Genomic DNA, 13,334 nt, shown 5'->3' with positions numbered 1-13,334 from the left:
AAGTAAATAAAGTCCCTCCAGTCTATGAAACTGAAAGAGGATCAAACAGTGAAGATGTGTCAGGCAGGTTTGGACAGAGCTGCCTGCAGGATCGTCTGAGGACTGTTCATTTCCGCACTCCTTCCTCCCCGCTCCCTGTGGACCACCCTCATACCTGCTCACAAAGTCCCTTCCCCATCAGAAGCCCCAGCTCAGCTCCTCTGGACACAGACAGGCACTGCCTTCCTCGTAGCACCTGGTGAACACCCGGTGAGTACTTCCTAGCTATGGCACTGGTTGACGCCGTCAGGATCTTTCTCCTTCGCTGGAGCACTTGGAATCACCTGGTGGGATTCTATCCTGCGTGCCTGCTCTGTGCCAGCCATCGGGCCAGTCCCTGGGAGGAACGTGGACAGGAATAAGTCATGATCGCTAATCGGTCCCAGAGCTCTTAGTGGCAAGCAACAAGCCTGCTCCAGGCTGTGAGTAGGAAAGAAAGATGTCAGGCAGCTCACAGGCTTTGTGGAAGCCCAGAGACACAGGCTCGGCTGCCACGAGGCCAGGTAGACTCCCAAACCTCGCTGCTCCAGCGAGACGCCACTGCCTCTGTTCACTGTCACTGCCGCTCAAGCCGTTGACGCTGCCCTCTGGACACCTCGCGCTCGGAGCAGCATCAGCCACTGCCATCTTTCCTGGGGGACTCTGTACAGTAGCAGTTCCCGTGTGGCCTTTAAAGAGGGTCCTGCTCAGCGTGTCTGCTTGTGGAACTGAAGTCACACACCTGTGACAAGGATTCTAGGATGGCAAGTCCTAGATGCTACTTAGGTGTGATGGGACTCACATTGTGTGAGATCCTTCAAACTTGTTTAAAAAGAAACCAAAGGGCCACGAACCACGACAAATGTGCCCCTGACTTTCAGGAACTTCGGGGCAGCAGCGGGCAGTTTAAACATATGAGAAGACAGCAGAAGTGTGCAGGGGCCTGTGGGGTCCCTGGTGAGAAGGGCGGCAGCCCCTCAGGGGAAAGGGAGAGCTCCCCCAAGCGGTGTTGTGGGGTAAGACTTATTTTAGGAGAGGTAGAGGCAGGCACTGGAAAAGATCACCATGGCCGGCTCTGCGGAGCTCCAAGAGCCAGTCAAGAAAGAGGTGAGCCTCTGTGGGCAGGGGAAAACCCAGGGTGAAAGCTTGGGCACTGTGGCAGGCTGTAGGGGGACATTTGGGGATACAGTGGTGCTATGGGTTGAACTGTGTTACCCCCAAATTCATATGCTGAAATCCTAAGCCCTAGCACCTCGGAGAAGGCAGTGGCACCCCACTCCAGTACTCTCGCCTGGAGAATCCCATGGACGGAGGAGCCTGGTGGGCTGCAGTCCATGGGGTCGCTAAGAGTCGGACACGACTGAGCGACTTCTCTTCCACTTTTCACCTTCATGCATTGGAGAAGGAAATGGCAACCCACTCCAGGGTTCTTGCCTGGAGAATCCCAGGGGTGGGGGAGCCCGGTGGGCGGCCGTCTCTGGGGTCGCACAGAGTCGGACACGACTGAAGCGACTTAGCAGCAGCAGCAGCAGCAGCAGTACCTCAGGAAATGACTGTATTCAAGATAGGGCATTATTAGACTGTACCATAATCCAATATGACTGGTATCCTCCTAAGAAAAGGAGATTAGGACACAGATGTGCTTGGAGGGAAGACCACAGCAAGAAGATAGCCGTCTACGAGCCCTAGAGAGAGGCTTCAGTAGAAATCGACCCTGCTAACAGCCTTGATCTCAGACTTCTAGCCTCCAGAGTTGTCGGAAAGTAAACGCCTGTTGCTTAAGCCACCCACTTTAAGTATTTTGTTCTGGCAGGCCGAGCAAACTAGTAAAATGCGAAGCTCCTCGAATACACCAGAAGGTTCTGTTTGACGCCACTCCCCAAAGGCCATCCTGGGCTTTTCAGAAGATCGTGGTTGCCCAAAGAGAAGGAAAGCTGGCCTGACGTAGTCAGGAGCGGCGACTTCAGATTGAAGAGGGCCTGTAGAAAGTCTGGGTTGTCCAGTGAACCCTGTCTGCGAGGGTGCTGTGTTCTCAAGCCATGGTGGGGGGGCTTGGGGCATTTCTGCTGTCTCACAATATACCCTCAGGAGGCCTGCTGGGCTGGCTGCTAAGCTGTTCTCACGTTCCTTCCTGAAGCCCATCCTGTACACCTGGCTCTGTAAATCTTCGTTTCTTTGTGTGTGAAATAAAAAAGATGCATGCCCTGTGCCTAACCACCCACTCAGCACAGGGGAAGGCTCAGGGAAGGAGAGTTCTCTTCCTCTGCTCTTTCACAGCAGAGGCGAATGCGTACTGGGGTGGGAACAGCAAGGGTAAACATATGACTGGGGTGGAGACCTGATTTATGAACGACTCATAAATCATCTGAAACGATCCTTTGCTGTTGATAGTCAAGCCTCTGTAAACACTGAATGTGACCTTGGCGTGTTATCTTTCCTGATGATGCCAAGCGTGCGGTCGCCGTCTCTGATATAAGCCCAGTGTGACCTTCCCCAGATGCACATACTTGCAAGGACTCCTGCTCATCACAATGGTGGGTGACCGGGTTTCATACAGAAAGGAGAAGGAAAATGAGATATGTACCGTCTTTATTTTCATAAACTGTGGTGGATGTTTCTGCTGGGTACTGTTCCGGGTAAATGTGACCTGGTCATGAATCTTCTCTACTTGAAATACCGTGTGTAGGAGGATGAGCATCTGGGAGCTTGGGAACAGCTTTGTGAATTCAGCATTGTTTCTGTTCTCTAAGCTGTTATTTCTTCCAGTAATTTTGGGATCAGGTTGGGTTTCATATATGTCTCTAATTCTTTAATTCCTTGGCTTTGAGTGAGTGATTTGTGAAATTAAATATAACTTCAGAGCTACAGCATTGTGTCATTTTACAGGAAACTGGACCTGGGGAAGGCAAGAAGCTGCCTCAGGGATCTCACCCGGAGCCTGTGGGGCAGCTGAGCCTCTCTCTCTAGGCCAGTGGTCCCTAAACTTGCCTGTGCGGTGGAGTCCCCTGGGGGTCAGTGAAAAATACTGATACCTGACTCCCATCCCAGATATTCTGACTTAATTGGTCTGCAGTGAGGCCTGCCTGAGTTTCAGGGTTTTTAAGCTGCCCGGGTGACTTTTATGTTCTGCGAAATTTGGGGACAGTGCCCTAGGCCTTTTCATTTTTCATGCTGCATTAGGAAAGAAGTGTGCATCGAAATCTGTAAAAACTCATCCAGACCCTTCTCTGTCTTTAATTTAAACTTGATCTTTTTCAAAGTATCCTTTCGTAGAATGAGTAAAAGGGAATGGAGTGGGCTGCTCTCAGGGTTCAAGGGAAGTAGAAGGAAGTGGCCCCCCACCCCGGCAGGAGCAGCGAGTGAGGCTGGAGAGGATCGTCCCTCGGGCCACGCCTCAGAAACTGTCTTGAGACAGAGCTGGAAATAGCAGAAAGATGATGGGATCCTCCCAATTCCACTCAGACCCCCTCCTCCAGTTTCAGAGTGAACTTAACCCTAACCTACAGCCCTGGCAGGGCCCGTGCCCAGCCTAAGACTCGCTCTGAAGACACCTGACTCTTGATCACACAGGACAAGGCTCTTCGAGGACCAACGACTTAGCTCAAAGGACACAGTTTCTAGGAGCACCACCAGCCCGCTTCATCTCAAGGCTGGGCACGAAGCCCCACCATCTAGAAACTGTAACAGATGCCAGCTTTATCGCTGCACTGTCTCCCGTGCCTGCGGGTGCCAGGGGCCCATGTTCACTGAGGACAAGAGAGGAAGCGGAGAAAGGCGGGAGGGGCTGTGGAGACCAGAGCGTGGAGGGCAGTTCAGGGTTTCTCTGCTTAGAAGTGGCCCTCCGACCAGCAGTACTGGCCTTGTCAGGGAGCTTGCTGGGATGAGGACTCATTAAATTCCACTGAATCTGCTTTTTATTTAATAAGATCTCGCAGGGATTCACATGCACATTGAAGCAGCACTGGTTTTGATCATTTCTCTTGTGCGTCTCACCTGGGGCACTTGGTAAACATTCAAAGGCCCAGGCCCTCTCCTTCAATGAGCTTGAGACTGGGGGTTCCTTATTAGCAACCCTGGCGACGCCCACCCAAGTAGGGGAACCTCTCTTTTCACGAGGGGAGAGAGAGGGAGAGGAAGAGAGAGAGAGGAAACCATGCCACAAGCATTTTCGAGATGGTGTCAGTCGGTTAACTGAGTGGTTTTCCCTGGGCCACCGTGTTCGGACTCCACCTTCCAGTCACCGCATCACAGGCCTCTGCTCAGAGCCGCCGCAGGAGTCGTGGGAATCCTGCGCTCCTCACTCACCCTGGTCCACAGCCCTGGCTCGCGTCCATTGACCTCTCTGTTCTGAGACTCGGTGAAACGAGACTTTCAAGATTTCTGTGGTCATTTCCCTGCTTCCAGTAGCCCCCTTTTTGGATGAAGAGAGCAGAAATTTTGCTAATGAGGCTGGCTTTTTTTTTTTTTTTTTAGAAAACATTCAGGTTTCCACAGTGACCTTAAGCTGAAGATTATTCAAAAGAAGAAAACAGGGAGAGCAGGTGCAGCCTCAGGTCCTGAGCTAAACGTATGGAGAGTTTGTTGTGAGGATTTGTTTATTCCTTTGATTATAAAATCAAGGCATTTCATTGTGGACAATTTAGAAAATGAAAGTCCAAAGAAGAAATAGTCACAATCCCTCAGCTCAAAAATGACTTGCTGAAGTGTGTCACAAAAACATCAGTCTCTCTCTGTGTCTTTTTACATTGTAGGAATCACTCCAAGCAAACTGCTTTGCAACCTGTATTTCACTTAATAATATATAGTGATCATTTACTCACATCACTTCATTTTCTCTTACCTCCTCAGTTGACCGGTTTCTTTTCTGAATCTCCATCTTCTAAACCAGTCCTGTTCTTGAGCACTGGTTATTTCTGTTTTCCCACAGCAGTGACCATCCTTGAGGAGAAGCTGATATCCTCTGCGCTGTTCTATTTAGGATCAAGTCTTAGAAGTGAAAAGACTTAGAAGTGATGAAGGCAAAGGCTGTAAAGAGTTTTAAGAATTTGAATGGGTGTACACTCCGTAAAAATTGTTCTAATACACACCACCCTTGTGCGTCTTACTTCCCATAAATGTCTGTTTCCCTCTGGGTGTTATAAATGAAATCACCATTTTTGTCATCCCGTTATGACTCTGTTTTCTCTATGGTTACATTTCTCGTGCTGTACGTCAGCAGAACTCTCTCCTGTTTATTCATCGCTTCTATCAGGGCCTGTGCCTGTGTGTGGGAAATGTCGCTTACCATTTTTCAGCTATGCTGCTCTTTTCCCCATTGATATATAGAAACTCTTCATGTATTGATGTTCTCCAAATTTGGTAATTGTTTTTTTAATTTTATGACTTACAACTTTTACATATTTAAACCTATTTATTTTCTTTTCCTTTTCTGCTTAGAATATTTTCCTGTATTTCTGTGATTAGTTTATGGTCTTACTGTAAAAATGTAACCTTTGAATCCTTTTATTTTATTGTGATAACTAAAGTAGAAAATTAACTTTTTTTCTTCCTCAAATAGTTCACCATTTGTTCTAATACCATTCACTGAATAATCATTCTCTACAGATTTCAAAGACTAAATTTATTTTAATAATATATATTTATATTTACTCATAAATAAGTCTATTTTTTCTGTTTTTTTTTTTAATTTTGTTCCATTTATTTCTCTCTCTTTGTATCAGCAACACACTACTTCAAGTAGCGTCAGCTCATAATTAATTTTAGACACTTACAGAATAAGTACCCTCATCCCATCTTCCTTTTTAAAAGGTTCTTGGAAATTCCCACCTTAAAGTTTGTTTAGTTTGCTCACCTCAAAATGATGACAAGAGCAACCTGATGCTTCCCTTTGTTCTACAGATCCAATGCCAGCCATCAGCAGTGCCTTTATCATCTGGAAAATGAAGTTCTTAGCCCTGTGGTCTAAGAACCCTGACCATCCCAATTAGCTCCAGCGAGTCTCCACCTGTGGTTTACTTGTCTTCGCATCTTTGTCAATGTTTTATTATCTTTGTCATTGTTCTGCTATGTTCTTGAAACTCGTTTCAATCCCTTATTTCTGTCGTTTAGATTATACATGCCCTGCAAAGCAGCTACAAATCTCCTACCCACGAGGGCTTCCTGAACTCCTCGGCAGTGAAATAGCACACTAACATTATTGCTCTGTGACTTCTCACTCACGTCTCGCTTTTTCCCCAGTTAATTCCAGTAACTTTATAGCCTTGCTTCTTTGTTAGATTATCTGAAGATAGAAGCTCTACCTTCGCACCACCTGTCAGAGCCCAGCAGGGCCCTCCACACAGGACACTCAGTCAGTAATCAGCACCTGAATCCATTCACCCTTCTTTCCTGCACAGAACGCTCTTCTGATCAGCTTTGCGGCCTTAGCCACCTTCGTGAGTTTATGCGATGCCCAGTGCTATGTCATACCTAATGAGAGCTCTGCCTCTGATGGTAAGTAAGTCCTGACTTCTATGTTTTGTTATTTGATTGCATCTCAGTAAATATAAACTATTGGCAGATGAATAACCTTAAATCTGCATGAGACAGAGGGTTAGGGCAGATGTATAAATGGAGTAAAATGAGGTGCTTCAACATTCCATTTATATAAGAAAATGGTTCTCAATCCTCTCAATCCTAGCTGTATGAGAATTGCCTGGAGAATTTTTGACGCGTACTAATGTTCAGGCTCCATTCAAAACCGGGTAAGTCAGACTCTCAAGGATAGGATCTACATATTTAGAAGCTTCTTGATTGACACCTACATGCAGTTAGGGTTGAGAGTCATTGATTACTCCAGTACTTCTCAAATGCTGAATGTGTCTGCAAACCCCCTGGGACTCTTACTAAAGTACAGACTCTGACTCTGTGGGCCTGGAGTGGAGTGAGAGTCTTCATGTCTCATGACCTCACGTGGTCCTAATGTTGCTGGCTCCTCAAGCATACATGAGATCCACGGACCACCGTGAGTCTACAACAGTGGTTCTCATTCACGGTTGAGCATTTGAACCAACTAAGGGTCCAAAATATGGACTAAATGTCCAAAAATATGGCAGCCTAGGCCCCATGCCCAGACATTCTGATTACTTTGTTCTGTGTTGGTACCCAGGCACAGGTTTTTTTTTTTTTTTTGTAAAGTGTCCAAGATGTTTCATATGTGCTTTTGGGGTTGAAAACCAAGTAAAAGAGGAGAAAAGAGGCATTTATCCAGAGATAATACAGCAGAAAAAAGTTGCCCTAAGTACTCCTGGGCTCATAATTTGTTGGTGTTGTTCAGTTGCTCAGTCAAGTCTAACTCTTTTGCGACCCCATGGACTGTAGCCAGCCAGGCTCCTCTGTCCGTGGGATCTCCCGGCAAGCGTACTGGAGTGGGTTGCCGTTCCCTTCTCCAGGGGATCTTCCTGACCCAGAGATTGAACCCAGGTCTCCTGGGTGACAGGTGGATTCTTTTTTTCTTTTTTCTCTATCTCAGGTTTGACAGGTATCCTTTCCCCCTGAGCTATCAGGGGATTTTGGCTCATCATAGCTATCTAATTAAAGAGGGAGGGGCTTACATTTTCTTGAAATGTCTGTTCTGAAATGAACTCTGGATAGATTTAATCTTGTTGTAAGGAAAACATGATGAGTAGTATGAGTTAGAAAGTACTGAATTTAGCCATGGATGAATATATGAGTACTTTTCTGAGATGCTTGTAACATCATTGAGATTCTCTCTCTCTGAGTGGGGTGGAGTACAGATGGTACCAACTAGCCCCAGTGTCCTTTTTCTGGTTGCATGAGCCTAGGACTCTGCTGATGATGCCACATGTATTATTTTAGGATGCAAGGATCTCAGTGGAGTCACACACCAGCTGAGATCAGACTGGAAGACTGACAACTGTGAAAGCTGTCACTGTGACGATGATGGAATTCAGTGTTGCAGCACGTAAGTCTCAAGCCAACCGGGCTGAGAGGGGGAGGCAGCCACTATTGGGGTGCTGTCTGAGGAACAGCTACTCCCTCTTTCAAAATCCCATCCTGGGGCTTCCCTGCTGGTCCAGTGGTTGAGACGCATTGCTTCCAGTGCAAGGGGCTCAGACTTGATTCCTGGTTGGGAGACGAAGATTCCATATGCTGAGCAGCCATGCCAAAAAATTTAAAAAACAAACAAAAAAACCCCAATCCCCAAATCCCATCTTGAAGGAAGTTTAGTTTTCAATCCTATTTCTTTCTTTTCTTTTTTTAAATCATGGTAAAATATACATAACATGAAATTTACCATTTTAACCATTATAAAAAGTAACTTTCAGTGGCATTAAGTATATTTGTGATTTTGTGCAACCATCTCCACCATCCATCTCCAGAAATCTTTCTTCTTCCCAAACTGAAATCCCAGACCCATTAAGCAATAATTCCCCACCTCCTGCTCTCCCTAGTTCCCGGCAACCACCGTCCCAGGCTGTTTCAATGAATTTGACAACCCTAGGTGGAATTGTACAGTGTTTGTCCTTTTATGACTGCTATTGGGAAGGAAGAAAACTGCCCCCCCCCCCAGGTTCTTCTGGCTAAGAACTAAATTTACATGAGACTGATTAACAGGAAAAAATCAAATTTATTTTCATGTGTACGGGAATCCCACAAACATGAGAGGTTTAGAGACAGAAGCACAAAGGCAGGTAAAATGAGGTACATATGCCATCCTGTGCTAAGGAAAGAGACCGGGGCTTGGGCTTTGCAAGGACAGAAGCGTCATTCACAGGATGAAAAGAGTAAGAGTATACGCTTCATAATTAGATGTTTCAATCAGCTCAGTCGCTCAGATGTTTACCCTGACATATGAATGGGGTCACTTAAGTACAGTTTCTCTCTGGTGATAACGCTTCTCTGGGAAGAATCCTCAGCTTGAATGCTTCCTAGGGAGCTGGGGGGTGGGGACAGCAGTTTCTTTTGAGCCTGCAATGTGTCTATTGCTTTTAGCTCAGAATAAGCTTCGTGAAAAAGTGGCGCATCCTGGGGAGGCTCGTCCTGAACACCTGCGCTGGCTCATGCCGGCGTGACATCCTCGAGCTCCATGCATGTTGTAGCATGTCTAGGAACTCCCTTCCTTTTTAAAGCTGAATAATGTTTCACTGCATATATACAGTAAACATTTTTCAGCTTTAAAAAGGAAAAAATTACATTCAATATATTATATCACATATATATTAGGTAGATAAATATATTAAATTTAAATATATAATAATATGTGTTATCTATAAATTTAAATGTATTAAATTATGTCTACATTATATATAGATATATAGATATCTATAGATAATCTGTATGGATACATAGATATCTATAGATAATATTATATATGTATATATGTATATATAAAATCACATATATAGATATATAGATATCTGCAGATAATCTGTATGATACATAGATATCTATAGATAATATTATATATGTATATACGTATATATAAAATCACATATATAGATATATAGATATCTGCAGATAATCTGTATGATACATAGATATCTATAGATAATATTATATATGTATATACGTATATATAAAATCACATATATAGCTATATAGATATCTGCAGATAATCCGTATGGATACATAGATATCTATAGATAATATTATATATGTATATACATATATATAAAATCACATTTTGTTTATCCATGTATCTGTTAATGGGTTCCTTCCACCTCAGATTTGTTTCCTTTAGGTCATTTTTGAATCTTGATAATAACTTTTATTATTAAATATCTATATCCATATGGGTTGCTAAAAACAGGAACGGGTACCCAGCAGTCTGAAGCTGTTCTGGAAGGGATCTGGCTTTCGGGCAGCCTTGCTTGGCCTGTGGCAATTTGCAGGAACAGGAATGGCTCTGAACACAGGCAGAGGGTATGGATGTGAGGAGCAAAGGATGCTCTGTAGTGGACCTTGTACGCTAAACCCGAAGTTGCTCCACCGCTCAAGTTTGACTGAGTTTGTGCAGATGCTTTCTCCTGGATCCCAGAGTTCTGGTACTCGGGCCAATAAAGCAGAGAGTACCTGCAAAGTGGTCCTAATTCTCCTGTCTCCTCAGCAGTTGCATCCAAATCAGCCATCCCACCTCCACTCCTCCCATCCCCATCCATCTGCTGTCTTGACATCAGTCTTGGCCCTAGTGTTTGACAAGGACAAGAGTGGCTTTGCTGATAGAAGAATTAGTGTAAAGAAGTGTTCCCCAAACTTGCCCGATCACAGACTCATCTGAGAAGCTTAATGAAATACAGATTGCTGGGGCCCACCTCTGAAACCTACTGAGTCAGGATCTACAGGAGGCCATGCAATTTGGATTTTATTAGGTGCCTCAGAGAGTCTTGATACCTATCACCAAGGAGTAGAAGCACAAACACTTGACTTAAATCAAAACACCCGAGTGCTACTGGAGTTTAAGTACCTGGAAAGTCCTGAATCCATTTGTTGAGCATGCCCCATGCCGAGTGCTAAGTGGAACAAAAGGAATACCGGATCCAGAGTCTGTCTGTCTGGCCACCTGAAGCAGGTTTGCAGGCATTGCCTTGACTGAGTCCTATAGTGCAACTGAACCTTGCTTCTGTGCTCCTGAAACCTGAGTTTTGTCTTTGTATCAAGGGTCAATGTGACTCTGGAGTGTGATAGCACCAGCAAGGTTAAGCCCAGTGAGCCTTTCCTCTCTGACACCAGAGTACCCCTCCACAGTGGCCAAAGCATCCCTGTGCACTAGATTTGACCCTCCCCACCCCACTCTGTGATGCCTCATCACAGCCATGTCAATGCGATCCTTTTCTAGGGGTCTCACGGACCTAGTGTGGAAGACAGTGAAGTGAAAAGAGCCTCGATGCTGGGGCCAGAGTACCTGAGTCTGAATCTCCATTCCCTTGTATAGCAGCTGTGTGACCCTGAATAAGTTTCTTAATCTCTCTGAGACTCAGTTTCCTCACCATAAAGTAGGGATAATCAAGGGAATAGGAGAATTAAATGAGGGAGTTCCCTGGTGGTTCAGTGTTTAGGACTTGGCATTTTCGCTGCCATGGGCCTGGGTTCAATGTCTGGTTGGTGAACAAAGATCCTGCAAGATGAGAAGTAAGGCCAAAAAAATAAGTTAATTAAATGAGATTCTTCATATAAATTCAGCCTACCCTGGCGGCTCAGTAAAGAACCCTCCTGCCATGCAGGAGACATAAGAGAAATGGGTTGGATCCCTGGGTTGGTCCCCTGGAGCAGGGAATGGCAAACCACTCCAGGATTCTTGCCTGCAGAGTCCCAGGGACGGGGGAGCCTGGTGGGCTGCTGTCTATGGGGTTGCACAGAGTCGGACACGACTGAAGTGACTTAGCAGCAGCAGCCATGCAGGAAACATAAGAGAAATGGGTTGGAGGCCTGGGAAGGTCCCCTGGAGCAGGGAATGGCAAACCACTCCAGGATTCTTGCCTGGAGAATCCCATGGACAGAGGAGCCTCGGGCAACAGGCCATGGATCACAAAGAGCTGAACACTACTGAGCGACTAGCACACAGATTCATTTAAATTCATTAACTTAAAACACATTTAATGTCTTCTCTAGACCGGTTATGTCCCTCGATCCTGGGATAGAAACTGACTTGCTATCTCACTCAGCACCGAGCTCCACATGGAGGAGACTGGCACACTTTTTCTGCTGCTCAGAGTCTTCAGCCCCTTTCTCCTACAATTATATCACCGTCTATGGAGTTCCTCTTGGGAGTTTTTTTTTTTTTTTTGGTGATACATGTTTTGATAAAATTTTCTCTGGGGGAATTTCTCCACTCATTGCACTCTTTAAGGGACACTGTCCAGATTTGAAGCTGCCCAGAAGCAATTGAGCTTGAGGTTGGTGGCCCAGGCCCAGGCTGCTCTGGACTGCCCACTACCCAGGTCACCCACCCTTGGGAAAAGCTTCTTCCAGTGTTCCCTTTGGTTTCCATATTACCCTTTGGGAATAGGATTGAAATGTCCTCTTTTGTTAAAATAAGTCAAAGGTTACTTTGTGGAAGGAAACGTTGTCACAAAGGCCAGGGAGATGGGTATTTTGTGTGCACTTTGAAGATGGGCAATTTAAATCTGGAGTTTACCGGTGGGTTTCAAGAGGGCAATGAGCCCTAAAATTGTTTGCACCCTTGAATGTGTGGGTGGATTCTCCCCAGGGAGATCTTTGCCAGTTTTCATCCGCTTCTCCCTGGGTCCCATGGCCCCTGACTGAAGTGATGCATTGTTCCCGTTGGCTGAGATAGCTCCTGACAGAACCGGCCTTCGTGCCAGGGCTGGGACAACTGTTCCCTTCCCGCATTCAGGCAGCAGTAGTGCTGGCTACTTCCTGAGCAGCAAGGACAAGGAGAGTCAGGCTGGAGCAGGCTGCCCAGCCTCGGAGGAGTCCAGACCTCTGGGCCTGTTGGGACTTGCTGCAGTCCAGTCTGTGCAGGATGGAATTTAGCCATGACATCAGGGATGGTCTGCGTTCATAGTTCAGGCCCTGTGTATTGGGGTGCAGATTTCTGAGAGTGACATATTAAGATTCCCTTATGTAGGTGAGGGGCACTCCAGACACCTGGAGTGTGGGCGGCCTCCAGCTCAGCCCCCAGGGAGGCTGGGCATCCTGTTCCTTCTAACACATGTTCTTCTCTCAATGACAGCGCAGCTACACCTATGGGTTATGACAGAGACAAGTGCCAGGCAGTCTTCAACAAGGAGACCTGCACCTATACAGTGCTGGAGAAGGAGAACCCATCAAAGACCTGCGCTGTTGAGGCCTGGGTGTTATAATGCGCTGTTCATGGGGCCAGAGCTCCCCACCTGGGGGGCCCCAGGTTCTCCCAGGTCAGGCTTCCTTCTCCTATGGCCTCTAACAGCCTGATTGTATAACCCTACCTATTAGTAAAGAATGTTTTAAGCAAACACTTGAGTATGTGTATACTTTTAATTGACAAATTATGTATGCATTGATATAAACACACATTATAAAGCATGCAAACAGATAAAGGAGGAAACAAAAATAAATGTTGATAAAAGTTACGACTTTTTCCCTCCACTGCAACAGATCATTGTGTGTCCCTCACTCAGAGGAGCACTGCTGCTTTTCTTGCTTTTGATCATCTGTGCCTTGCTGCCCCAGGGTCCCACTATCTGGTGAGCAATTCAAAAAATAAATATGTCTTGGAGATGAAATCCTCTTTTCTTTGAGGTTTCCATGCTTATTCTTCCTTCCTGTTCTTCAGAGAGCATCTTCTGGGTCCCTCATATATGTCCGTGTTTGCC

At 45.9% G+C, this 13,334-nt stretch overlaps 1 protein-coding gene across 1 annotated transcript; it reads left to right on the top strand.

Annotated features, from left to right (window-relative positions):
• The first annotated feature begins 1,048 nt into the window (after positions 1 to 1,048).
• Positions 1,049 to 12,974, top strand: MSMB (microseminoprotein beta). The gene is made up of 4 exons (XM_069572305.1): positions 1,049 to 1,125; positions 6,414 to 6,510; positions 7,876 to 7,981; positions 12,713 to 12,974. The coding sequence occupies exons 1-4, from the start codon at positions 1,084 to 1,086 to the stop codon at positions 12,840 to 12,842; spliced, it is 375 nt and encodes a 124-aa protein (XP_069428406.1). The 5' UTR covers positions 1,049 to 1,083; the 3' UTR covers positions 12,843 to 12,974.
• The last annotated feature ends 360 nt before the right edge of the window (positions 12,975 to 13,334 follow it).

Source organism: Ovis canadensis, chromosome 25 (assembly GCF_042477335.2).
Source record: "Ovis canadensis isolate MfBH-ARS-UI-01 breed Bighorn chromosome 25, ARS-UI_OviCan_v2, whole genome shotgun sequence".
Taxonomy (NCBI): domain Eukaryota; kingdom Metazoa; phylum Chordata; class Mammalia; order Artiodactyla; family Bovidae; genus Ovis; species Ovis canadensis.
This window is presented reverse-complemented; position numbering and strand designations above follow the sequence as displayed.